The 26,960-nt window shown below is 40.0% G+C and overlaps 1 protein-coding gene across 8 annotated transcripts in view; it reads right to left on the minus strand.

Moving 5' to 3' along the window:
- EXOC2 (exocyst complex component 2) overlaps positions 1 to 26,960 on the minus strand; it is a 225,168-nt gene that overhangs the window by 155,940 nt on the left and 42,268 nt on the right. For 7 of the 8 annotated variants that reach the window (XM_049105967.1, XM_049105966.1, XM_049105968.1 and 4 more), the window contains exons 2-4: positions 15,201 to 15,355; positions 10,023 to 10,199; positions 7,854 to 7,980 (exon numbers count right to left, since the gene is read on the minus strand). In XM_049105967.1, the coding sequence (XP_048961924.1) occupies positions 7,854 to 7,980; positions 10,023 to 10,199; positions 15,201 to 15,318 (422 nt within the window). In that variant the 5' untranslated portion in view covers positions 15,319 to 15,355. Of the gene's footprint in view, positions 1 to 7,853; positions 7,981 to 10,022; positions 10,200 to 15,200; positions 15,356 to 16,262; positions 16,288 to 26,960 lie in introns of those variants that run through there. The other variant, XM_049105964.1, reaches the window with a different exon arrangement.

The raw sequence follows: 26,960 nt of genomic DNA on the forward strand, positions 1-26,960 counted from the left end.
TAGGAATCCTTTCACGATGTATACATTTATCAAATCACTTTAAGTATCTTACAAATTTGTCTGTCAACTATGCTTCAAGAAAGCTGAAGATACATAAAGAGAACAACAACACACACAAAAACAAAACAAACAAGAAACCTGGTTATACACAGTACATATGAAAAAGGTCAAATCCTAAACAGTTAAAATGCTTAACGTTGTGATACTGAATAATGCAAATATGTAGCTACCTACAACTTCCCATACTTAGAACTCACCTGACGCTTATACTTTGGAAACATCTCACTAACAATGTGTCGAGTTGTTATTTTTACAAATATAAATAGAACTGTCTTATCACAAGATAAAGACCTGATATCTGGCAAGGCTCTAGGACATGAGCCCACAGGTCCCTCCCTATCTCCCTCCTCCCCAAGAGGGAACAGACATGGGCCTGGCCACATTACTAGCAGTGGAGTCTCCTGATGATATGAGAAGCACGTGGGCATGGCCAGGCCTCCGTAGGCTCCGCAGCCTCCTCTCTTCCATCATGGGTGCACCACGCCTCTGGCAGGGCAGGGTGAGAAGAAGAGGGCCGACGATCCTGAAATTGAGCTCTGGCATTAGTGTGGGCAGTGAGGAGTCACTGCAGACCCGGGACAGGCCATGTGCTTCCACCAGGGAGCCCCAGCAGGCTGCGATCTGAGGCTTTCTCTGCCTACCACTATCTTATTTCCCATGCACTACTATTTCTTATACATATAGCTCCTTCAGGCACCTAAATGAGTTAAGCAGAGTTTAAAAAGCAGTGGATCTCTTGGGCAAAATACTCGCTCTGCTTATCTCTTCAAAATCACCCGAGACAGAGTTTACTTTACAGTGATTTCCCACTGAAGACATTAAAACTCCTTTACCAACCTTACTAAATAAATATAAATTGGAAGAAGAATATTGAGACTTATAAGACAGAAATTATATTAAAGATGACAAAATTCAGGGTGCCTGGATGGCTTAGTCGGTTGAGTGGCCAGCTCTTGGTTTCGGCTCAGGTCATGACCGTGTGTGTTGTGGGACTGAGCACCCAAGTAGGTTCCCTGCTCAGCAGGGAGTCTTTATGAAGATTCTCTCCCTCGGCCCCTCCCCTCATTCGAGTGCATGCTCTCTTCTCTCTCTCAAATAAATAATCTTTTTTAAAAATGACAAAACTCTAAGAGAGAAGTCAAACAATTTTGCCTCAAATCACCCAGTTAAGTCCACTCTTGGCTAGTGATTCAACATGCATTCTCCACCCACAGACCAAACAATCCCACACAATAGTGCAATCATACCTTCCCTGAGTCAATAATTATCCTAAGCAAATCATGCTTATCATACCCACTTTGCATATATCTATTGAATGATCTTGTTTTGACCAGTGGTGTCTGAGGAAAGATCTACTGGAACATTTCTGGGAAGGGTCTCCATACTTGTAAGAAGGAGAATCAAGAAGAAATAGTGTCTTTTTGCCTCTAGACATTACCGGATTTTATTAATTATTGTGTATTATTGCTTCAACATTAGATTCTTATATTATTCCTTATTGTGTGTTATTATTGCTTCAATACCAGAAATTGTTTCAGCCAATCTGCAATCACAAAGAAAATCAGTTTTACGCTAAGTGTAGCAGAACAAAGCAACAAGATTCCTCACACCTTGGTGACATTACAAGGTCACTGACTCAACCAGTAATGGAGTCCACCACCTTAGGACTTTGTACATTATGAGAAAATAGCAATATTTTTTGTTTAAGCTTAAATTAGTTTTCATTTTCTGTTACTTACAGCTGAAGGCATCCTGAGTCAGTACTGTATCCCAAAATATATGTTTAACTATACTGATCTTTTACACAAACACCTCAAAATGAATGTGAAACAGAAGATCTGGGGAAAAAACAAAACAAAACAAAACAAAACAAACAAACAAAAAAAAACAGACGATGACAATGCCTAGAAGCAATGAAGCTCTCCAGGGTACATGTCTGCAAAAGCAGGGATGACTAACGGCATTACCTAAGTGGGAGATGGTAATAATAAGTGGTGGCTTAGAGCACAGGCTCTGGGTTCAATCTGAGAAGTCTGCTAGACCTGTCTGTATAACCTTTGGGAAGTTATTTAATCTAAGTTCCCAGTTATTGGACAATAGGATATCTTCCTCCTAGGAATATTCTGAGGATTAAAATAAATAATGCATGGAGAAGACTTAATAGTTTCTAACATACAGTAAACGCTCAAAAATATTATTTGCTGTTATTTTTATTCTTAATACTCAGTTCTTTATATTTCGCAGACTATTTCCATAAGCATCGTTTCCTTTGATCGTCCTAACAACACAGTGAATTATATATTCCCGTGTTACAGTGAGGAGGCTGCATGTAAATAGTCTAGACATGAACCTGGTACTTCCACTGTCAAATAAAGAACCAGTGACTCTTAGGCATCAAATGGAACCATAGCTACACATCTAGAAAGACATAAATTTAAGGACAGGGAAGGGAAAACTGATTTAGATGCAGAGAATTGCTAATGGTCTCAATGCAGTATTAGGAAAGGAAGCTGCACTGTGTCAATGGAGTTGACCAAGTATGAGAGTTAAAACTCAAATGTTTGTTCACAATAACTAGATTTTAGGCTGTAATCCACCAAGTAAAGTGATGGCTTAACAACTCAGTAAAAGCAAGGTACACTTTAAGTAATTTAAAATAAATCTACACTTTAAATGTAACACCATGGGGTAAGAGAGTGACAGCAGCACATTCTACTATGTGCACTCATGAAATGTTTTCTTTAAGAAATCAAAACACAGTTTCAGTAGCTGACAGCTCCTGCCGCTCCTAAAATATACGCTTTCCATTAGGTGGCGGTGTGAGCTCAGATTTAAATCTCCTGATGAGGGTTAGCTCCTGCCCTGGGAAGACCCAGACATATGGATTGAGGGCTCGGATATCAAAACAACGGGACTGTTTGCAACACATCAGAATTTGTTTTCAATGTGAGAACAATGTGCAGTAATGACCTGTAAACAAGCAAGACAAAATTCATTTTGAGAAAAATCCTAGCCACCCCACTCAGAGGGAGGCCTGGTTGGTAGTGTTACTGCATTAAAGAAAACGTGCTTCCTTGATTTGGCAGATGGAAGGATGATGAAAGGTGGGAGGCTAACGCAGTAAACGTGGGCTTATGTTCTGCTTTTGACTGTATATTATTCGCAATTCCTCTTGCTTTCAATTTTTAACGTCATTGTATTCATTCTGATGTATTAAGTATTATGAGCTTGCTTTCGGTCGTGTGGTTTGTTTCTGGAGGGGAGGGTCTGACGGGTTCTGGACTTAGGCACTGTTATCACAGCCCACAAACTGGTTTTGATAAAATTTCTAAGAAACAAATTTATCCAAAGCCCTTCTCTTCTACATCATACTGAGAATCATTCTGCTACTCGTTCCTCTGGTTTTCAAATGTACTTGAAAAATTGGTCATCTTTCCTTTCTATTGAAAAACCAAACTGAGGAGAAGAAAACCAGATCTGTATTGCCCATAAAACCCATGTAGAAATAGAGCAAGTATTTGCGATGCATCAATTGACTAGAGAGCCATTCCTACGTAATTATTTCACACACAAAAAATTTTCAGGTCATATAAAAACAAGGGCAAAGCTCCATTTTTATGTCTTCTGTCCCATATATGTATGCTGTCTAAAACATTACTCATCATCCTCAAGTTAGACAAATATTCTTTTAAGAAATATAACCTAGCAGGGCACCTGCTGTCGGTCGGTTAAGTGTCAGCCTCCAGATTCTGGCTCAGTCAGATCTCAGGGTTGTGACACCCGCCCTCATCGGGCTCCATGGGGCAGGGAGCCTGCTTGGGATTCTATTCTCTCTCCCCCTCTTCTCCTGCCCAGCCCACACACATGCACACGCGCACACGCACTCTCTCTGCCTAAGGAAAAAAAAAGAAATATAACCTAATGAAAGCTTTTACTTAACATGAACCCTTTTACCTTCTCTTTCAATCTAAATGGTTTGTCTCCATTACAATTTAAGTGTGCGAAGAACACGTACATCTGTGACAATCAGCATAACAAATCAGAAATAACAGACTTTTATGACTAAATCCTAGTCTCAGTTCAAACTGAAGTTCATCTTTTTCCAAGCAATCAGTAACATTTTTACGAGTATCAAGGCACCATGTGTGCACAACATCAGTGAAAACATTAGGAATATGAAGGGCTTAAGCAGTCGAAGGAGGCCAATAAACAGCAGTCGTTAAACCTGCACCGAAAGACAACAGTGTGCCTGCTGGGCACAGCTACACAAAGTCTACTAGACCCTGACTCACTCCAAAGAGCAACCAGAAGAGTACACGCTGCCACTCCTCCTTGCCTTCCCTTACGCAGAGGGCTGGCCACAACACTGCAGGACCTCTCACTGCTCCACACCGTACATGACTGTCCGCTGAAGAGCACTGCACACACGGTCACCACGCAATTTCTAGCAGCTGGCTCATCTTCCAACGTGACCTCACTACTTTAATAATAATTCATCAGGACCACAGTATTTTATAATAAGCAATCACAATTCTTCAAACCTTCCCAATTAATATACTTCAACAAGCAAGTGATATTAAAGCCCTATTATTCCTTCTCCGATGATATTTAAAAAAAAAAATTAAAATTAGATCCTCTCCCAACTTTTTAAATGAAAGGAACTGCCAAAGGACATTAATATACAGAAATAAAAACCAGTAAGGGAATGCTCTGAGGGATTCTAACCTGAACGTACACCAGTCTCTCAGGGAGCAAAGCTTTTATTTAAAAACTGAGTCAGGAGGGTGACTCAGGCTCAGTTGGTAGAGCAATGCAACTCTTGATCTCAGTGTTGTGATTTCAAGCCCTACTCTGGGCATGAAGCCTACTTAAAAAAATAAAAATGAAAAAAGAAAATAAATAAAAGAAAATAGAGTCAGGGAAATAAAACCCACATGACTGTTGTAACATCTGCTTTTCCTTTCCTTTTGTCTTCTTCTAAAATAAGATTTCTCTACCTGAGGTCAGAGAATTCAATAAAATAAATGCAGCTTTCCTGACAGTACTCTTAAAAAATAAAAAGGAACCTGAAAAGGCATTCTTCTGGCCAAAAAGCATTCTCTTGTTTTCCATAACTCTTCCTACTTTTACCTTTCATTTTCTTGCTTTCTAGTATCTCTAGCCCGTCTTTCTTTTACTGGGAAAATTTCAAAAGAGTTTAAGTGTGCAAAAGGACCCCTGGACGTCCTCTCACTGTCTGGAGGGCCTCCCCAGTGTTTTCGGATTCAACAGGGATCTGTGCCTTTCTCTGTCCCTATTTTGCAAGTCAGCTGTAGAAAGGGAAGTTCACCTGTGGAGGGCGGAGGGTGACAGAGATCCCTGGCCACAGAGATACCGTCAGGTGAAGATGCAGCTAACTGCCTGCCATGCAGTAGATGTGGCCAGTCTACCTTTTAGGGTTCCTCGCTGCCTATTATGTCTACCCTCTGGAATTTCCTTTGAAATGGTTTTAACATTTTACTGGTTTTCCCCTTAATGAATGATCTTAATATATGTTCATTTTATATTTGAATGAGAGTTATGATTTTACCTTTTCAGAAGACTATACTTACCCCATGGCTGAGCAAATCATTATTTGAAACTTAAGTAACAGCTTGAAAGAAAGGCTACTGTTAATTTTAGAGCCAGGTAAGCACTTGTTAAGTTAAGGTACATAATACTGCTTTAAGATTTTAATACGATTCGTTACCCTGAAATCTTAATAGTCATTAAAAAGAGACAGTCTTCCTAAATGACAGAGTAGAGCCCTGAACAGTATACTGTGCAAGAAGAGCAAAGACCCACTGTAATAACGACTAGCACTTACGAAGCACCTGCCAGGAGCAGCACTCTTCTAGAGCTCGCGCCCCCTCCTCACAACCACCGGGTACTACGTGTTGTATCTGGGGAAACTGTGGCAAAGGCTAGGGAAGCAACTCGCCCAAAGTCCTCCTGCCAGTAACCTGGAGAGCTGTGATTCAAAACGAGTTTTTCTAGACTAAATTAGACTACCTCCCAGGGAAGAGAAAAAGAAAACTTGTAAAGGGCCAAGCACTCTTAGTGGCATTATTCCTGGTTGCTGTTACCAATGTTCCCTAAGAATAATCTGGACGCATATTAAGTAAAAAGTGCTTTTAGAGAGAGTTCAAGCCTAAGCCTTGGGTGGGTAGCAGCAAAAACAGAAATAATAAAGACAATTAAAAGGTGGAAGGTCCTGAGAAGGTAAAGAAGTCAAATTGGGGTGGGTTATATGCCAAACTGAAAACGAAGAAGGTCCGTTTCATGATGGTAAACACCCCATTTAATGCTAACTTTGATAGTTTTTTCTAAAGTTCATACAAGGGGGATCCCTAGTGGCTCAGCAGTTTAGCACCGCCTGCAGCCCAGGGTGTGATCCTGGAGACCCGGGATCGAGTCCCACGTCGGGCTCCCTGCAAGGAGCCTGCTTCTCCCTCTGCCTGTGTCTCTGCCTCTCTCTCTCTCTGTCTCTATGTATCTCATGAATGAATAAATAAAATCTTTAAAAAAAATAAAGCTCATACAAAATTCACACAATATTCCTATAGTCCCCGTCCCCATTTATAAAATTGTATTTTCCTTATGAAAGATCAATCTAAGGGGACCTCCTGGTCTACTCTTCTTTTGTGGCAGGCCCTAGAAAGAAGCTGGCTTTCAAGCGTATCGAAGGAGGCTGTTAAAAGGCTTCATATCAACTGCAAAGTCTATTCATGCTTGAAACTGTGCTCAAGTAAAGAGCTAGCAATTACCATCCCATTCTGGACGTTCTGGATCCTCAAACTTGATCCTTAAAACGGCTCCAGCATGACCCATACTGCCACAAAGTTCAAAGAGGTGACTAGACAGTCCAAGCTGCTAAAAGTTGCTAAGCCCTGGGATTTTTCAACACCTGGTGAATTCCCAAGACAAACACTTGCTCCCTCCCGTTAGCTGGGGGTAAAACCTCACTAGGTGAAAAAGCAGCTTGCTATCTGAATCACTAGCGGTCCTCAGGTGTAGGCTTGAAGGTTAAACATCGAAAGGTTAATAGAGAGTTTTCCCCATTCCTAGAAAAACTGAGAGCTACGGTTCAAGTGTTAATAGAACGAATTTGTCACTTTCAGTAAGTGTTTATAGAGCAACACTCAGCACATAACTCCACGAGCACAGTCACCAAGGCTGGAGAATAAATTAGACACAATTAATGTGTGAGATGAATTGATTAAATAAGATGTAAGAACACATAAAGTTACTAAAACACTGTCCTACCAACTAAGAATACATTTGGTTACATTTTGAAAAAAATTCTCATTTACCTGTCCACAATTCTGAGAGAGTGAGTCTGGATTAAGCACAAATCATAGGCAAGGATTGTAAACAAAAGACTACAGTGGGCCTAACTATTCTAAAATATTTCCCCAAAACATCAAGCACGTGGAAAATTCTGTTTTTATTTCAAGTACCATCTAAATATTTAAACTCACCAGCCCCAGATTACACGTGAATTCTCATATCATTAAAAATATTACTTTTTTTTAAAACTTCAAGACACTTCTTCACTACACGTAAACTCAAAAAACTAAAGGGATAAGTAGTTTTCACCAAAAATTTTAACTAATTGGAACGTTCACAGGCAGCAAAGCCGACCAGGCGTCAGAAATAACACTGGTCTTCCAACAACTGTGCTTCCCTGGATGTGTCCGGAGTTTGTCTCTTTACGTGTAAGTACACTAGAGCCCTGGAGCAATACAGAACACCGAGGGCAGGACGGTACTCACTTTTCAATCTCAATACCAAGCGGATTGGCAGGACGCAGAGACAACGGGGGAATTCCTTTATTCCTGTCCGTACGCATATCGTAGTAATTCATTTCATCAACCCACACCGCAGACTGATCCAAAAGACCTACCAAAAGGAGAAGCATATCCTTAATAAGACAGAAACTAAGCCTTTCCCTACTGTTTCACTTTTTAAAGACCGAATCCAAAGTGCACACTAAGGTAGCTTTTGAGAAATTCAACAGCACAAAAGCTGTTTTTTCTTTCTTTCTTTTTTGTTTTGTTTTGTCTTGTTTTGTTTTTTTTAATGGCTGGCGGCTTGATTAAAAACACTAAGAACCTATTAGAAGGCAAATATAACACCTGTCGGTTCACGGTCTCACTGTACAATATTCAATACAGAAGGCAGACTAAGGCTCTGAGGAAAATCTCTGTGTTTCTCCAATATATTTTACAAACAATAAACAGTAAAATTAATTTGGTTAATTCGACAAATATCCACCGGTTCCTCTTATAAAGGAATCAGTCAAATACTTTCCAGGAAATGCATGGCTTGTGTAATGGAAAGGACTAGGATCTCGGGAAACACGGGCAGACCCTGTGAACAGACTATGATCCCTGAAAACGGTCCCTCTTCTATGCGACCGGAGTTCTTCGTCACTTACTTGGCGTAGGCCGCGCAGCCTCAGTGCCTCTAACAGAAAATGGGCCAAGGGCCAGTGGGCACAGGGGCAGCTGGAGCTGTGAAACAGGGACTTGCTCCCGGGCAACTCCCAGCGGGATGGCCCTTCGTGAGCCCCAAACGTCAGCACCTCCAGTCCTGCCAGAAGGCAACGGGGGCTCTGTTAGAGGCTACGCTCAAGTCTACGCACTCTGAAGGGAGGTTCTGTGAGCCCTGCCTGAGTCTCTACCGTGTGCTAGGACTTGGGCAGGATGTGTTAGAACAAGATTAAAACCTTCAAATAAGTTGCCTTTATCAGCTGTATAAATACGATATAAGACATGGCTGGATTCTGGCAAAAATGTTTTAAGTTCCTCCAGAAAACTGGTAACAAGTTTCTGCTACAATTTTCAGGTTTTGAAGATGTTCAATAAAAATGAGTAAATAAAAACAGGGATATCATGTACGTGCATATATATGCAGACACACGTATGTATGTGTGTGCCTATGTGTATTCACATAGTTATGAAATTCCATTTTGTATTGTCCCATAAATTCATTTATTAAAAAAAAAAAGTCTAGGAATTTAAGGAAGACAATGCTGTGGAAAGGCTCTATGCTCTAGGTAAGAAAACAAAAAGAATCTGCAAAATCATTTCCTTTTCAGTATAAGAGAGAAGTACAGCCTGGGCTTCACTCTGCCTGTGGTATTCCTACGGATACAAACATCCATCGAGTACCAACCACGTACAAGACGTCACAGGGCCGCCAAGACCAATGGGAGTGCAGTCTTGTGTAAGGGTCTAACCTAAGCACCCTACATTCACGCTCTAACTCATTTAATCCCACGAGGTAGGTAATACTGTTGTTTCACTTTTACCCACAAAAAAAAAAAAAAAAAAGTGCAGTTGCACAGCCCATGGCGCTGAAGCCCAGACGAGCCTGGCTCCTCTGACCAAGCTCTCCCCGCCCCTAATATGAGGAAGCAGGTGCTAAGGGTCTAGAAAGGACACTGAAAGCGCGACAGGATACTGAGAGTCCTGCTTCCCATGTGGGGAGCTAAACGCACACTGTGCTCAGGCAACACTTGTCCTGGCCTCGAACGATGGAGCAAATGGAGGAAACAGGAGCATCATTAGATATTAGATGCCCCTGCTGCTGACTCCTGCCAAATGAGGAGGAATTTTACCTCAAATCTCAACTGCATACTGTGTTCAAGATCAAGGAGCCCAAACTGGCAAAGCAAATGCCTAAGAAACAGATTTTATCAAGAATTTAGGATGGGGTTCTCTCGTGATCATCATCCTCGGGCTTCCATGTTACCTCAGCAAGCTGCCTTTCCAAAAGTAATGCAGATGCTAACCAATATCCCATTCCTGCCAAAATAAACATAAGCTAAGTGAAGGAGATGTGAGACGAGGTAAGTTTTTACACAAATCTACCAGTTTCAGTCTTTAAGAGACAAAACCCACTTTCACTTTCCTCTTTAAAAAATAAAAAGATGATACCTATTTTTTCCGGTTTCAGCAGCTTGAAAGACACTGTTGAGGTTCCTCTGCCCCCGGACTTGGTCGTGACAATAATGTCCCCTTTGTCATTTTTAGCTTGTCCCACTCGACATACTATCTTGCTCGCAGACATCCATTCTGCCGTCAGGAGACAATTATGCCCGCAGATCGTCAGACCTGAAAACAAAAGCACGCACGTAATAAAGTCCAAGAGAACAAAGTCAAGATCTTAGATGTGTCTGTTACATGAAAAGACAATCCTTCAGGCCTTTTCCACGAGTGAGAAATAAATCTAGAAATAACATTTCCTCTTCAGTACTGACCTCTACTACTGAACATGCCCAGTGTTACTTGCAAATACACTGTGTCTCTATTGATTTTTGTCTAATCTTTTTCCTCTAATTTTTAAGACTTCTTTAGATTACATTTAAGTTTCTTCAAACATCGATGGAATTAAAACATGATGACCATGGGACCCCTGGGTGGCTCAGTGGTTCAGCGCCCGCCTTTGGCCCAGGGCATGATCCTGGGGTCCCGGGATCGAGTCCCACGTCGGGCTCCCTGCATGGAGCCTGCTTCTCCCTCTGCTTCTCTCTCTCTCTATGTCTATCATCAATAAATAAAATCTTTAAAAAAAAAAAAAACATGATGACCATGATAATCACGTGTAGGCCTTCCAGATTCCTCAGCCTGTGAGAATCTTACATTGCTTTCATGGGTTTTAGAAGGGAAATTATTGCTATCATTAGGAATCGACATTAAGGATATAAAATCCTGAAGTGTACTGCTAAACGTATATGTCGTTCCCTCAAAATACACTTCTCTATCTTCCTGAAAACAATCTGCACTTACTTTTCCTGGCACTTACTTTTCAGCTCTCCACGGTACACACAGGGGTACCTCGAGCACAGCCTGCAGGCCGGGAAGCCGGTGGCTCCTCTCCTCCACCTGGACCCCCCGAAGTCCCCGCAGCCCCGGGGTCTCCCCAGCGCCGCCGCCCCCAGGAGCAGCCAGCACCCCCAGACATACACTCAGGCCTGGAGGCCCCGGGCCTGATACCGCGGAAATGTCACAGCCCAGGCAGCGCCCACCAGGGAGGCAGGGCCCGCTGCAGCGCCGAGACCTGGCCCCGAACCGGCACCGCCACGAGTACAGGCCGCCCGCTCCCCTGGACCCTCTCCTGGTAGCTTCCACCTCCACAAAACAGAACGTAATAAATATTTTTGGAAAAAATGACCTAAAATGTATGCGGCAAATCCCAGACACGTCATACTTTCTTTTCTCATTAGTTAACTTTCTATACTGCTCAGCAGTCCAGTGTGGCAATTACATTTTTTTTCCCAGATACGAGGAACACCTCGACTAATGTCAAATTCCGTTGAAAAAAATGTAGGAAGGGATTCAAGTCATCTTTTGTTACAACTTAAAACACTATTTAGTAAGAATGTTATGTTAACCACAGAGTAATAAATACAGCTACATTTTAAACATGCATTTATTGAAATAATGAATTTCAGACACTTCCTAAAACAGCCATTATTTATACATGGATGGAATTCTGTCTTTTTAGCAACAGCATTTAAAGGATTCTTCAGGACTAAGGTTTCTGTTGGTTTTTTAAAATGTATAATGATATTTACACATTTTAAAATGCATTTGTAATTCAAATTATTTTTTCAGAATGGGAGTGTCTTTGCTATCTTTCCTGAAAATCCATTTTGCTTTGAAAAAAGGTCAACTAATTAAGAGATTGATAGCACTCCTTTCCATCTTCAAGATAAGGACTGTGTTAACACTGCAATGAATATTTGCTCAAGTAAGGTTTATGCATATATAAACCAGTCTATGTATTTCTTAAATGATGGAAAAGGTTTTGATTAATATACTAAACAGTGCTGGTGTTATAGATGGCAGGTGTTTTGATGTCACTAGGTTAATACATTAGCTTAATACTTTAAAATTTTATGATATCAAAAAGATTCTTGTGATTTTAGATATTAACTCATTTCAGAAAACAAAACCAAAAAAAAAAAAAAAAAAACAACCCAACAGTGAATATCAGGACTTAACACCATTCCTAATAGAGGTTCTCTGCTAGAGAACAACCTTATGATTAAAACTGAGGAATGGGAGATTTCCAATATATAGACAAGAAGCCTTAAAAGCATGTTCAGATGAGCAAAAACAAAGGATACCCATGACACTACAAGCTGGAAAAAAAAAAACAAAAAAAAAAAACTACCCAGCACAATAGTTTATTCATGCTATCAGGGTTTCTCTGATTTAATATCTGCTTTGCATTTTAACTAAAAAAATTAATAATCACCATTTATTTGAAACAAAGATTCAAACGGATCATTTTAAATACCATAAAAATTAAATAAGATCATAAGACTGATATCTTAATTTCTAAAGCACAGTTTTTCTAAGTTACTGCAAACTAAGAAATCTGCTTCATAAAATATAATAACATCTTTAACTTATAGAATTTCAAATAAACTGTTTTTATAATGTTTCACTTGGCTAGTATAGATATCATTTGAGCTAAAAACACTCAAATTATTTAGCAGATTGAGTTTGCTTTTTTAAAAAATGGTTTCTTGGCAATACATAGGCAGGTTGAAAGCTGAACTAGCAAGGTTTATAGAAGTATACACACTTAGTCAAATAAGAATAGCATTGCCTGAGGCTAAAGCAAGATTAAAATTTACATAGACTAATAACTGTCATGTTGGGAGCTCCAGTTAAAATGTAGGACATAGGACATAGCTTCCATCTGTATGGTTTACTTCCATGCATTCTAGGGACTTTTCTACTTTGGATAAAGAAAAACTTAGAATGAGCTATGTCAAAAACCAAGACATAGGATTAGATAAAACTATCTTCATAAGAGTAACTAAAGTTTTATTTACTGAAGAATCAAAAACTATGGCTAGAGAAAACAATATAAAATAAGACATTTAAATAACGCCGTGAAAAGAATTAGCTGGGAAGTGCAAAACTCATTTATTTAGCATAGTGCCGAGTTCCACTTCATTTTCTGTTTTCCAAGGCTTTCCAAATGACCAAAAAACAATCTGTCAACCTGCACCAATAATGCAAGAAAAATAAGCTCCAACCCGTAATCTCCAATACTTCACCAACGGGTCCCTCAAATTAAGAAGAGTCAAGAGAATGTCTGAATCCAAATAAGTTTATACAGTAATTGGGATATATGTTCAGGAGCATATACTGAAGTCTCTTCCTCATTCTGAATGCATCTCTATTCTGAATGTATCTCAGAGTTCACAGGAAAATAATCCTAACTGACCAATAATATTTATAATTTGCTCTCTATCCTGGCTGTACCTGATACTCATTTGTATTTTGGAAAAAGAGTGATTAGGCTCCATCTTTAGAGACTGAGACACAGCAGTCCAGAGCATTTTTTTTAAGTTCTAAGGGAGATTAAGACAAGCCAAGGTATATATCCCAATGTTTATAGCAATATTATCTACAATAGCTAAATTATGGAAATAGCCCAAATGTCCAACGACTGATGAATGGATAAAGATGTGTATATATGTATATGTTATATATGCATATGTGTGTACATACAAATATACGTCCATACCCACATAATGGAATATTACTCAGCCATAAAAAGAATGAAACCTTGCCATTTACAATGACATGGATGGAGCTAGAGGGTATTATGCTAAATGAAATGAGTCAGTCAAAGACAAATATCATATGATTCCACTCATACGTGGAATTTAAGAAAAAAAAAACAAACAAGAATAGGGTGATAAAAGAGTGGCAAATGAATAAACAGAATTAACTATAGAGAAAAAACTAAAGGTTACCAGAGGGGACGTTGGTGGGTGGATGGGTTAAATAGGTGATGGTGGGGGCAGCCCAGGTGGCTCAGCAGTTAAGCGCCGCCTTCAGCCCAGGGCCTGATCCTGCAGACCCGGGATCGAGTCCCACGTCGGGCTCCCTCCCTGCATGGAGCCCGCTTCTCCCTCTGCCTGAGTCTCTGCCTCTGTCTCTCTTTGTGTCTCTCATAAATAAATAAATAAAATCTTTAAAAAAAAATAGGTGATAGGGATTAAGGAGTGCACTCGGGATGAGCACGAGGTGTTGTATAGAAGTGCTGAATCACTAAAATGTTCTCCTGAAACGAACATTATTCTGTATGTTAACTAGGTGGAATTAAAAAAAAAAAAAACTAAAAAAAAAAAAAGACAAGCCAAGGATGGGAACCACTGACAAACATGAATGCTTAAATAATCAGCAGTAAAAACTCTCCATGTTATAGGGTAGGGGTGGGAGGGGACAGACACTATACAAATGAACATGTAACAATATATATGGTGGAAAAGAAATTGAAGAAAAACCTTTTCCTAAAAAAAATAAATAATTAAAAAATAAAAATATACAGTGCCAACTGGATACACAGTATCATGTTCCTGAACTTACAAAGATTTCAAATAAATAAACAGATCCTAAAAACTATAATTTAGCTTACCATAAATATATAAATATTAGGGGAGCCTAAATAAAAACATAGATTAGCATGGGTGGGAATTAGTTAGAAGAGCTTTTTTTTTTTTGGTTGAAAATCTCAAGTTACTATTTGTATTTCAGATTCATGATGGTGCTCTCACCCATGATGGAGCATAATATGGCAGAGAAAAGGGAATAAGGTTCACAGGCCTTGGTAAAAATACGCACCTGATCAGAGTGGACAGTTTCTTCCAGGGGGAGTGAGGATAAGAGCCAAGTGGAACTGAGAGCTCCAGGAGACAGAGTTTAGATTTGATGTGAAGAGCAAGAAGGAACAGAAGAGGTATAATCCACAGAGCATCACAGAATACAGACGGTTGTAGACGAGGGGGAAAGCTGAAGTGAGCAAATAGAGCTAGGACGCTCTTGGGCAAGCAAAGCAGGAGAGAGCAAAGCTGAGGAAACGTAGGCAAATCTCAGCTGTGGGAAACTTTCTGAACAACTTGGTGAAAAGCAAGTTAGACGAGATTTGATAAAATAATGATTTTAAACAGAAAAGCCAGAACAAATAACTCTTTCATCTTCATTCAGATCATTCTGTACAGACCATAATGTTGTCTTTCTATCACCTTGTCTCAACTGCCCACAATAAAAAGGCATTTACCTTAGAAACATAGTTCTTGCTCTTACCTATGAGGTCAGTTGGGCCAGTCCCCAGGTTTTCTCCTCTAATTGTGACCTTTGTCCATGGTATTCCTTCATTTGGAGAGATGCCTGTCACTAGAGGGGGTTGTCGTGATCGGGACATTGTAGGAGAAAACTGGAGATCTAGTTACAGAAGCAATCTGTTGAAAAAGAAAGAAAACGATTAGTGACAACTGAAATAAGCGTTAGCTAAAAACACAAGAATGCTAGACATTCAGTACCAAAACATAAAAAGTATGCTTAAACATATAGTTCGAAATTTTTTCGCTGGCATTGAGCTTATCTGCCAACATCTACTGAACACTGAATTTATCAAGGACACTGCAACTAGTACTGTGGGGGGAAATGTCAGAAAAATAACAGATAACTAAGCCTTTGGTTCTGGAACTTTCAATATAATGACAGAACCTAATGTCACCATTTAGCTCCAAGCCTACACCTGCTTAATCCCAAAATTACAGTAGAAACTAGTCTACTCTCAAAGCTGTTAAAGGAAGATGTCCTGATTAATCATGTCATAAAAATTAAAATACATTTATATTCCATAGGTATACTGAACTTTATTTTTCTATTCTCTTTTTTAATGTGGTCAAATCAATATATTGACATTTTTATAAAACCTACAATGTAGTCATATAGGCAAAAGTATGAGTTTGCCAACTATTCTGAGTATAGCACAGTTCATAAAGGTGTAGTTTCTAAGGTCAAATACATCTGTATTCAAGGCCCGGTGCTCCAATTTACTAATTCTGTTTTAAACCTTCTGTTTTCATATAGGGAAAATGGCCCTAATAATAATAGAACCTTTCCAAGGTTACACTTAACGGTTTCATAGGATAATCCTAGCAAAGCACAGTACCTAGCAAGTAGAAGGCAACAAATAACTAATAAAACCTCACTAACAAACCCCCGCAGAGCTCCTCAATTGCTCAAAGTTTCAGATGCCCTAGAAGATGACGGCAAGGTTCAGAGCAAAACAGCAAGAACTTGCTGGTTATCTCAATCTTTACATACTGAGAAATTAGACACCCTGGCCTCTGCCTTCACCTTACAGTCAGCAGGAGATCAGTAGTTCAGTCTCTGAAGAAGCCAGACAGGAGAATGTCAGGAATCAGGATAGCAGACAGAGTAAGGGTGATGAAGTGTCAACCTGCAGAGCAAAGTATGGGACTACTTGGGCCTCTTCCTCCTCTGCTCTTCTACCTCTGTCAGCAAGGTCTGTGCCCACCCTGCCCAACCTCACCTTGTCTGAATAAGGAGATTATTATTCTCCGGAGAAATTGAAGGGAAAAAAGGTCCTCCCCCCTCAAAAAAAAAAAAGGGGGGACCCCTGGGTGGCTCAGCGGTTTAGCACCTGCCCTTGGCCCAGGGCGCAATCCTGGAGTCCCGGAATCAAGTCCCACATCAGGCTCCCTGCATGGAGCCTGCTTCTCCCTCCTCCTGTGTCTCTGCCTCTCCCTCTCTCTCTCTGGGTGTCTATCATAAATCAATCAATCAATCAATCAATCAATCTTAAAAAAAAAAAAAGACCTCCTTGCAATCATATCACCCAATGGAAAAGCCACTTACAAAGAAACTCTGCCCATACACAAACTAAACAAACCAGCTATTCCCAGACTCTAAAATATAGAAGGACAGCCAAAGACTATGTAAGATGGTCGAGGAAAATATATGAGAGATGGAAGTGAGATAAACAAAAAAATCCAGAGGAAACAGAAATAAAGCAGGTGTAATAGGCTAAATTGCATCCCCTAAAAATACTATGTTGCAGTTCTAACCCTAGGACCTCAGAATAGGGCAGTATTTAAGAGATCAGGCCTTTAAAGAAGTCATTAAAGTAAAATGAGTTCTTATAAGTGGGACCTAATTGAATATGACTGGTGTCTTTATAAGAAAAGGAAATTAGGATACAGACACACACAAGGAAGACTGTGAGGACACAGGGAGAGGTCAGCTATCTAAAGCTAAAAAGACCTCAGAAGGACCAACTCTCAAGATAATGGCAGATTAGACAAAGAATCTGGAAATGTGGATGCCAGAAGAGAGACTTAAAGGAGTTTGGGGTATATATAATAAAGACTGTTATTACTGACCTTTACCCCGCTTCTGGGAAACTCAAAATCCAAGAAGTGTCTTTGTTATTCATGAGACTTCAATATCATATGTATGTAATATTCATGACCCCCCAATATCGTATTACATAATACTCCTGACAATTCAATGTCATATGTAGGTAATATCCATGACCACTCCACATCCGGAAGAGCAACATGAGATTAGAGGGTTGGGGTTCTGAGGCACATGACATCAGTTTGGCCTCTTCTGGATAGGCCAGGAGACTGAGTTCAATCTCACGGCCAATGAGGCCATGCCTGTGTAACTTAGCACAACTAAAATAGCAAACTGACAACAACAAAAAACAAAGCACCAGAAAGACATTACCATTCACTCAATAAACCAAATGAGACAACTCAAAGTTATCTTGAACACCTCTCCTTCCCTATCCCAACTCTGGAATCAAACAATCAAAATCTTTGTCAGAATCCAAAGTCATCTGTTCCTCTCAGTTCTATTGTTGCTTGCCTAGTTAAGACCTTCATCTTCTCTCCGTGGATACTGAAACAGACTTTGCTTTTTTTTAAGATTTTATTTACTTATTCATGAGAGACACAGAGAGAGAGAGAGGCAGAGACACAGGCAGAGGGAGAAGCAGGCTCCATGCAGGGGCCCGACGTGGGACTCAATCCCGGGTCTCCAGGATCAGGCCCTGGGCTGAGGCAGGTGCTAAACCGCTGAGCCACTGGGCTGCCCCTGAAACAGACTTCTAACTGGTACTCTGGCCCTATATTCTCTCCACTGTAATCCACTCTCACCAAACACCAGTTAATTAAAATACACATCTTATCAACATCTCCCCAGCTTTCGAAAAAAAAATCCCATGCCACCCCCAATCTTAGAAGTCTCCAGTGCCCACAAAATCCTTACCGTTTTATTAAAACCTGTCATAACTAGATTGATTATTCTGTACTTCCTACTTCACCTTCAATCATTCCCTGCATCCATTTGATACTAACCATATAAGCCCATTCACCTTTTATGAATCATCAGGTACTTTTATGCCTTCATGATTTCATTTATCTTGTGTTGACTAAATAGAAAGTCTTCCAAAGTTTGTTAAATCCTTACCAACACTTCAAGGTCAATGTTAAATGTGACCTTCTCTAAAACAGTCTCTTGATCCCTCTTCTATGGTGCTTCTGATACATAGTTCTAATCTTCACTGTGATAAATCTTAGATACCATGTTTAGGTCTCCTCTTTGAAAACATAAGATGTTTAATCAACTCTATACCCCCAATGCCTGTCAGTACACTAACTAACACAAAATAAAAATGCCATATGACTGCTGAAAGAAGTCACATAAATGTTTTCGGAATGTTTCATGGTATCAGGGTTTCACTGGAATTAGAATAAAACACAGAAGAAATACAAGGAGTAGAGAATACAGACAGGGAGCTATTAGGTATATACATGCAAAAAAACTTTTTGAAATTCAAAAGACATTTGTATATAACAGCATTAAAAAGGACAAAATACTCAGGAATAAATTTTACAAAAGAAGTGCAAACCTCGTACTTTGAAAACCACAAGACAACACTGTTGAAAAAAATTAAAAACCTAAGTAAATGGATAGGAAGACAAAATATTGTTAAGATGACAATACTCCTCAAGTTGATCTACAAATAAACTGCAAACCCCAGCAAATTCTTGACTTTTTTTGCAGAAACTGACAAACTGATCATACAATACTATAGAAATGGAAAGGACCCAGAAGAGCCAGAGGAATCATTAAATAGGGAACAAGGTTGGAGGATTCACATTTCTTGATTTCAAAACTTACTACAAAGCTATAAAAATCAAGAACAGTGTGATACTGGCCTAAGGAAAGATGGAATAGATCAATGGAATAGACTAGCAAATCCAGAAATAAAACCTTACATATACAGTCAATTGATTTTTGAACAATAGAGAAAAAATACTCTTTTTAACAAACGTTGCTAGGGCAACTTGACAACCATATGTAAAAATCTGCAGTTGGATCCTTTCCTTATAACATATATAAAAATTTACTCTAAACATAATATAGACCTAAATGTACAAGATGAAACTATAAAACTTTTTGAAGAAAACACAGAAGTAAGCCTTTACGATCTTGGGTTAGGCAAACCTTTCTTAGCTACAACACAAAAGGAACAAAAGGAAAAAAGAGATAAACCAGACTTGGTCAAAAGTAAAAACCTTTGTGCTTCAAAGGACATCATCAAAGGTGAAAAAGACAACCCATAGGAGAAAATATTTGCAAATAGTTTATGAGAAACTTATACCTAGAATATATAAAGAATAATTACAACTCATTGCAAAAGCAAATAACACAATTTAAAAATGGAAAGAAACTACATAGACTTTTCTGCAATAAAGATACCAAAAGTCCAATAAAGATATGAAAAGATGCTCAAGGACATTAGCCAAGGAAAAGCAAATCAAACCCACAATGAAATGCCACCTTGTACCCACTAGGAGGCTATAATTAAAAAGGCAAAAATTAATGTGTTGTCAATGAGGTAGAAAATTAGAACCACTGTGCATTGCAGGGGGGAACATAACAGGTACAGACACTCTGGAAAGCAGCTTGGCAGTTCCACAAGAGGTTAAACAAAGAGTTAATATACAATTCATTGATTCCACTCCTGAGTATCTAACCAAGTGAAATGAAAACATATGTACACATGAAAACGTGCCCATGAATGTTCAAAGTAGCATCCTTATGTAAGATCAAAAAGTGGAATCAACGCAGTATTATGTAAACTGATGATGAGGAGGAGGCAAGCTGGAGGAAGAGCGGGGTCCTCCACTCACCTGGTCCCACCAACTTACCTAGATAACTTTCAAAACATCCTGAACACCTACGACTTTGACCTGAGATGTAAAGAGAACAGCTGGGATGCTAAAGAGAGAAAAGTATCAGGTCTGACAAGGCAGGAAGGTTAAGAAGAAAGGTGGGGGAGGCGCGCCAGGCGAACTGGCCCAAAGGGGAACTTTAAAAATCCACGCCTGAGTCTTCTCTGACTGAAAAGTCCTTGGCAGGGAAATAGGGCACAATCACAGGAGGGGCAGTGAAGCCTCAATATTCGCAGAGACACTGTAAGAGGAGGGGCGGGCGGGAGAAAGCTCACCACAGACCAGAGTCCGAGCTCCAGAAAGGGCGGGAGTGCAGCCCTCGGGGCATCCGGGCGAAGCCAGTGGGTTATGCGGCGGCTCCACAGGTCCTGTTAACCTAGAGCCCAGTAACGGACTGAGGCAGCTGTCCTCCGATCCCTTCGGGAGAGGCCACGCGGAGTGGCACAGGCCCCTCCATCAGAGGGGGCAGAAGGGGACAAATCGGGTGACCTCTGTCTACCCAGGGGCCAGCAGAAACAGGGAGGACACAGGAAAGCAAGAACTCTCCTGCCGCTGGACGCCCTGCAAGCTGTGCAGATCAGTGCACCCACTGCCCCCGGGAGCACCTAGGCCACTGGGGACTGGGACACGCGGTTCAGTACTCTCGGGGAGCTCTTGGCTGCAGAGCTGGAGACCTGGCTGCTGCCATTTTTTTCTTCTTTTTTTCTCTTCTTTTTGCCTTTCACCTGGAAGAGGCAGGGCCTCTAGGGAAAAAGGTCTCATGGGATAAAAAGCTCATAATCACCGGTACCTGGCAAGGGGTGGGGCATCCCTGCTGACGCACACACACCTGAGAATCAGCACAGCAGGCCCCTCCCCAGAAGAACTGCTGGAAGAACAGGGGAAGACCAAGTTTACTGACCAAGCAGTACTGGAAAGCTCCAGGACTGAGGGAAAACAGTACACTGAATGAGAGGGTTTTCTTTCATTACAATTTGTTTTTATTTCATATTAAAAATTTCTAATATATTTTTCTTTTCCTGCCTTAACTACAATATCTTACCAACTCTTCATTTTTAAGGTTTTTCCTTTTTGAATTTCATATTTCTACAATTACATGTCTTAGATATATTCTTCATTTTTTGATGCCTTCAACATATTGAATATAATTTTGGTAGATATACGAGTTATGCTTTTTGGTTTTTGTTTTTTCTGTCTCATTTTGTTGTATAACAGTGGAAATTAGTAACTTCTAACACATGGACCAAAATACACACAGAAAGAAATGGAACACCAGGGTGGCTCATTCTGTAACACTATATTGCTCCTCCCCATTCTACCCTCCTCTTTTAACTTGTTTATGTTTCTGTGGTTGATGTTAGGTCTCTATATAAATTCTGCTGGTTTATATAAATTTGGAATTGATCCCCATCTAACATACAGAAAAAATACACTCTGAACCAAGAGGATGACCCTCTAGGTCTCTTTAGGGACGATATTCTCTGTCACCATTTCCTCACCACCCCCTTTCTTTGTTTTTGTTTTTGTTTTTCTTTTTTGATTCTTACTATTTCGTTTTAAAATTTGTTTTTGACGTTAGAGGTCCTTTTCTCAGGAAATTGAAGGAGTCATCAAAAACCTCCCAAGACACAAAAGTCCAGGGCCAGATGGCTTCCCGGGGGAATTCTTTCAAATGTTTAAAGAAGAAACAATACCTATTCTGCTAAAGCTGTTCTGAAAGATAGAAAGGGACGGAATACTTCCAAACTCATTCTTTGAGGCCAGAATTACCTTGATCCCAAAACCAGACAAAGACCCCACCAAAAAAGAGAATTACAGACCATTATCCCTGATGAACACGGATGCAAAAATTCTCAACAAGATACCAGCCAATAGGATCCAACCGTACATTAAGAGGATTATTCACCACAAACAAGTGGGATTTATCCCCAGGATACAAAGGTGGTTCAACACTCATAATACAATCAACGTGACAGATCACATCAACAAGAGAAAAAAACAAGAACCATAGGATTTTTCTTAAGAGATGCAGAGAAAGCATCTGACAAAACAGCATCCATTCCTGATCAAAACTCTTCAGAGTGTAGGAATAGAGGCAACGTTCCTCAGCATCTTAAAAGCCACTATGAAAAGCCCACAGCAAATATCATTCTCAATGGGAAAAACTGAGGGATGCCTGGGTGGCTTAGGGGTTGAGCATCTGCCTTCCGTTCAGGGAGCCTCGGGATCAAGTCCCATATCGTGCACGCTGCAGGAAGCCTGCTTCTCACTCTGCTTATGTCTCTGCCTCTCTCTGTGTGTCTCTCATGAATAAATAAATAAAATCCTAAAAAAAAAAAATACAGGGAAAAATGAAGAGCCTTTCCTCTAAGATCAGGAACACAACGGGATGTCCACTCTCACCACTGCTATTCAACATAGTACTAGAAGTCCTAGCCTCAGCAATCAGGCAACAAAAAGAAATAAAAGGCATTCAAATTGGCGAAGAGAAATCAAACGCTCCCTCTTCACAGATGACATGATATTGTATATATAAAACCCAAAAGACTCCACCTCAAGATTCCTAGAACTCATACAGCAATTCGGCAGTGTGGCAGGATACAAAATTAATACCCAGAAATCAGTGTCATTTCTATCCACTAACAATGAGACTGAAGAAAGAGAAATTAAGGAGTCAATCCTATTTACAATTGCACCAAAAAGCATACGATACCTAGGAATAAACCTAACCAAAGAGGTAAAGGATCTCTACTCTAAAAACTACAGAACACTTCTAAAAGAAATTGAGGAAGACAAAAGGGAGGGAAAAACATTCCATGCTTGTGGATTGGAAGAATTAATATTGTAAAAATGTCAATGTTACCCAGGGCAATGTACACATTCAATGCAATCCGTATCAGAATACCATGGACTTTCTTCAGAGAGTTGGAACAAATCATCTTAAGATTCGTGTGGAATCAAAAAGACCCCGAATAGCCAGGGGAATATTGAAAAAGAAAACCAGAGCCGGGGCCATCACAATGCCAGATTTCAGGTTGTACTACAAAGCTGTGATCATCAAGACAGTGTGGTTCTGGCACAAACACAGACACATAGATCAATGGAACAGAATAGAGAATCCAGAAATGACCCTCAGCTCTATGGTCAACTAATATTCGACAAAGCAGGAAAGACTCTCCACTGGAAAAAGGACAGTCTCTTCAATAAATGGTGCTGGGAACATTGGACAGCCACGTGCAGAAGAATTAAACTAGACCACTCTCCTACACTAGACACCAAGATACATTCAAAATGGATGAAAGATCTAAATGTGAGACAAGAATCCATCAAAACCCTAGAGAAGAACACAGGCAACACCCTTGTTGAACTTGGCCACAGCAGCTTCTTGCAAGATACATCTATGAAGGCAAGGGAAACAAGCAAAAATGAACTATTGGGACTTCATCAAGCTAAAAAGCTTCTGCACAGCAAAGGATACAGTCAACAAAACTAAAAGACAACCTACAGATGGGAGAAGATATTTGCAAATGACCTATCAGATAAAGGGTTAGTTTCCAAGATCTATAGAGAACTTGCTAAACTCAATAGGAAAGAAACAAACAATCCAATCATGAAATGGGCAAAAGACATGAACAGAAATCTCACAGACGAAGACATAGACATGGCCAACATGCACATGAGAAAATGCCCCGCATCACTGGCCATCAGGGAAATACAAATCAAAACCACAATGAGATACCACCTCACATCAGTGAGAATGGGGAAAATTAACAAGATGGGAAACAACACATGTTGAGAGGATGTGGAGAAAGGGGAGCCCTCCTGCACTGTTGGTGGGAATGTGAACTGGGGCAGCCACTCTGGAAAACTGTCTGGAGGTTCCTCAAAGAGTTAAAAATAGATCTGCCCCACGATCCAGCAATTGCACTGCTGGGGATTTACCCCAAAGATACAGATGCAATGAAATGCCAGGACACCTGCACCCCGATGTTTCTAGCAGCAATGTCCACAATAGCCAAACTGTGGAAGGAGCCTTGGTGTCCATCGACAGATGATGGATAGAGAAGATGTGGCCTATGTATACAATGGAATATTCCTCAGCCATTAGAAACGACAAATACCCACCATTTGCTTCAATGTGGATGGAACTGGAGGGGATTATGCTGAGTGAAGTTAAGTCAACTGGAGGAGGACAATCATCATACCCTTTCATTCATTCAGGGAATGTAAGAAATAGTGAAACGGATTAAAGGGGAAAGGAGAGAAAATAAATGGGAAAAATTAGGGAGACAGACCATGAGAAACTCCTAACTCTGGAAAATGAACAAGGGGTGGTGGAAGGGGAGGTGGGCAGGGGGGTGGGGGTGACTGGGTGACGGGCACTGAGGGGGGCACTTGATGGGGTGAGCACTGGGTGTTATATGTTGCAAAATGAATTTAACTTAAAATTAATTTAAAAATAAATAAACTGATGAATCATAAAGTAAAATGTGGTACATCCACAGAATGGTGTATCATTTGGCATGAAGAAAAAAAAATGTAGTACTATCCTGTGCTTTAAAATGTCTCACCCTTGAAAACATTATACTAAGTTAAGGAACCATATACTGTGTAATCCTATTTAAATATAAATATCTGAAATAGACTAATCTATGGATACAAAAGGAGTTGCCTAGGACTGGAGAGGGGAGATCTGAAGCATTGGAATGACTTACTGATACATTCACACTTTTCAGTAGTGATCAAAATTCTAAAGCTGATCGTGGTAATGGTTGCACCACCATGTGACTATGACAAAAATCACTGATTTTTTTCACTTTAAATAGGTAAGCTATATGGTATACAAATAAATCTATTTTGTTTTTTTTAAGATTTTTTATTTATTTATAATAGACATAGAGAGAGAGAGGCAGACACAGGCAGAGGGAGAGGCAGGCTCCATGCAGGAAGCCCGAAGTGGGACTCGATCCCAGGACTCCAGGATCGCGCCCCGGGCCAAAGGCAGGCACTAAACCACTGAGCCACCCAGGGATCCCAAATAAATCTATTTTAAAAAGACAACTGAAAAAAATGTCTTCAGATAGTAAGTTTAGAGAGAAATACAATGGTTACTATTTTTGTTAGGATTTTCTGAGAATTTCAAAATCACTCAGTACACACAGGGTCATGTGTACTGCTACACACAAGCTAAAGGGATTAAGCTTTAAGCTAACAGAACAGCCAGAAAGAGAGGAACAGGGGCGTCTGGGTGGCACAGTCGGTTAAGCGTTTGACTCTTGGTTTTGGCTCAGGGCATGATCTCAGGGTTGTGAGATCGAGACATGAAACAGGCTTTCAGCTGGGTGAGGAGTTTGCTTGAGATTCTCTCTTCTTCCTCTGCTCTTCCTGCTTGTGCATACACTCTTTCTCTCTAAAATAAGTACATCTTGAAAGAAGAAAGGAAAGGAAAGGAAAGGAAAGGAAAGGAAAGGAAAGGAAAGGAAAGGAAAGGAAAGGAAAGGAAAGGAAAGGAAAGGAAAGGAAAGGAAAGGAAAGGAAAGGAGAAAGAGGAAAAGGAAGGGGAAAGAGGGAAGGGAAGAGGGAAGGGAAAAGGGAAAGAGACAGGAAAGAAAAGAAAAAAAGAAGAGAAAGAAAAGAAAAAAGAAAAGAAAGAAAAAAAGAAAGAAGAAAAGAAAAAGAAAAGAAAAGAAAAGAAAAGAAAAGAAAAGAAAAGAAAAGAAAGAAAGAAAGGAAAGGAAAAGAAAAGAACAAAGTCCTGGATCAGAGGGAGACACAGATGCAGAAAAAATATTACTGAAACCCCTGGCTGATCTCTGAACTGCACATGTGTAGGATGCATAGGAGAGACTCCAAGTAGAAAAGTAGAGGGCAACAGCTTAAAGAATGAAAGAAGTAAGCAGTGATTTCAGTTGCTGCCCACCACAGGGGAGACAAGAGTTTGAAATTTGAATCTAGTCAAATTTAAAATACCTGTTAAAAACAGAAAAAAAAAAAAAAAAAAGAAAGAAAGAAAGAAAAGAAAACAAAGCCAACACTCTTCAGAAGAATAGAACAGATTCCAACATCCCTAAAATGTAATATCCATATACCTAGGATATAATAAAAATGACTGGACTCATTTAAAAATGTGAAAGATGGGACGCCTGGGTGGCCTCAGCAGCTGAGCATCTGCCTTCAGCCCAGGGTGTGATCCTAGAGCCCCAGGACCCAGTCCCACACCACGTTCTCCACAGGGACCCTGCTGCTCCTTCTGCCTGTGTCTCTGCCTCTCTCTCTCTCTCTCTGGGTCTTTCATAAATAAATACTAAAATCTTTAAAAAAATCATAAAAACAAATATAAAATGAATATTCTAGAACTGAAATGTACAATATCTGAAATGAAAAATACACTGAGTTGAACAGAAAATAGTTGAAGAAACAGTGTACATGAACATAGATCAAAAAACAATACAATATAAAGAACAGGAAAAAGAAAAAGAACAGAGGTTCAATGGCCTATGGAAAATATCAAACACTCTGGTTTGAGTGGATTCTTAGAAGGAGAAAATAGAACGGAGCAGAAAATAATGCTTAATAAAAACAATGGGTGAAATTTCCCCAAATTCACTGAAAGCTGCTATTTTTTAGATACCCAAGAAGTCCAGCAATCACCAGGCAAGACAAATACAAAGAAAATCACACCTAGACATACTGAAGTCTAACTGCTAAAAATCAAGGAGAAAACCTTAAAAGCAGATAGAAAAAGTGACATATAAATAAGAATGACAGTATGATGATGACTTCTAAT

This window comes from Canis lupus, chromosome 35, assembly GCF_003254725.2.
Source record: "Canis lupus dingo isolate Sandy chromosome 35, ASM325472v2, whole genome shotgun sequence".
NCBI lineage: Eukaryota > Metazoa > Chordata > Mammalia > Carnivora > Canidae > Canis > Canis lupus.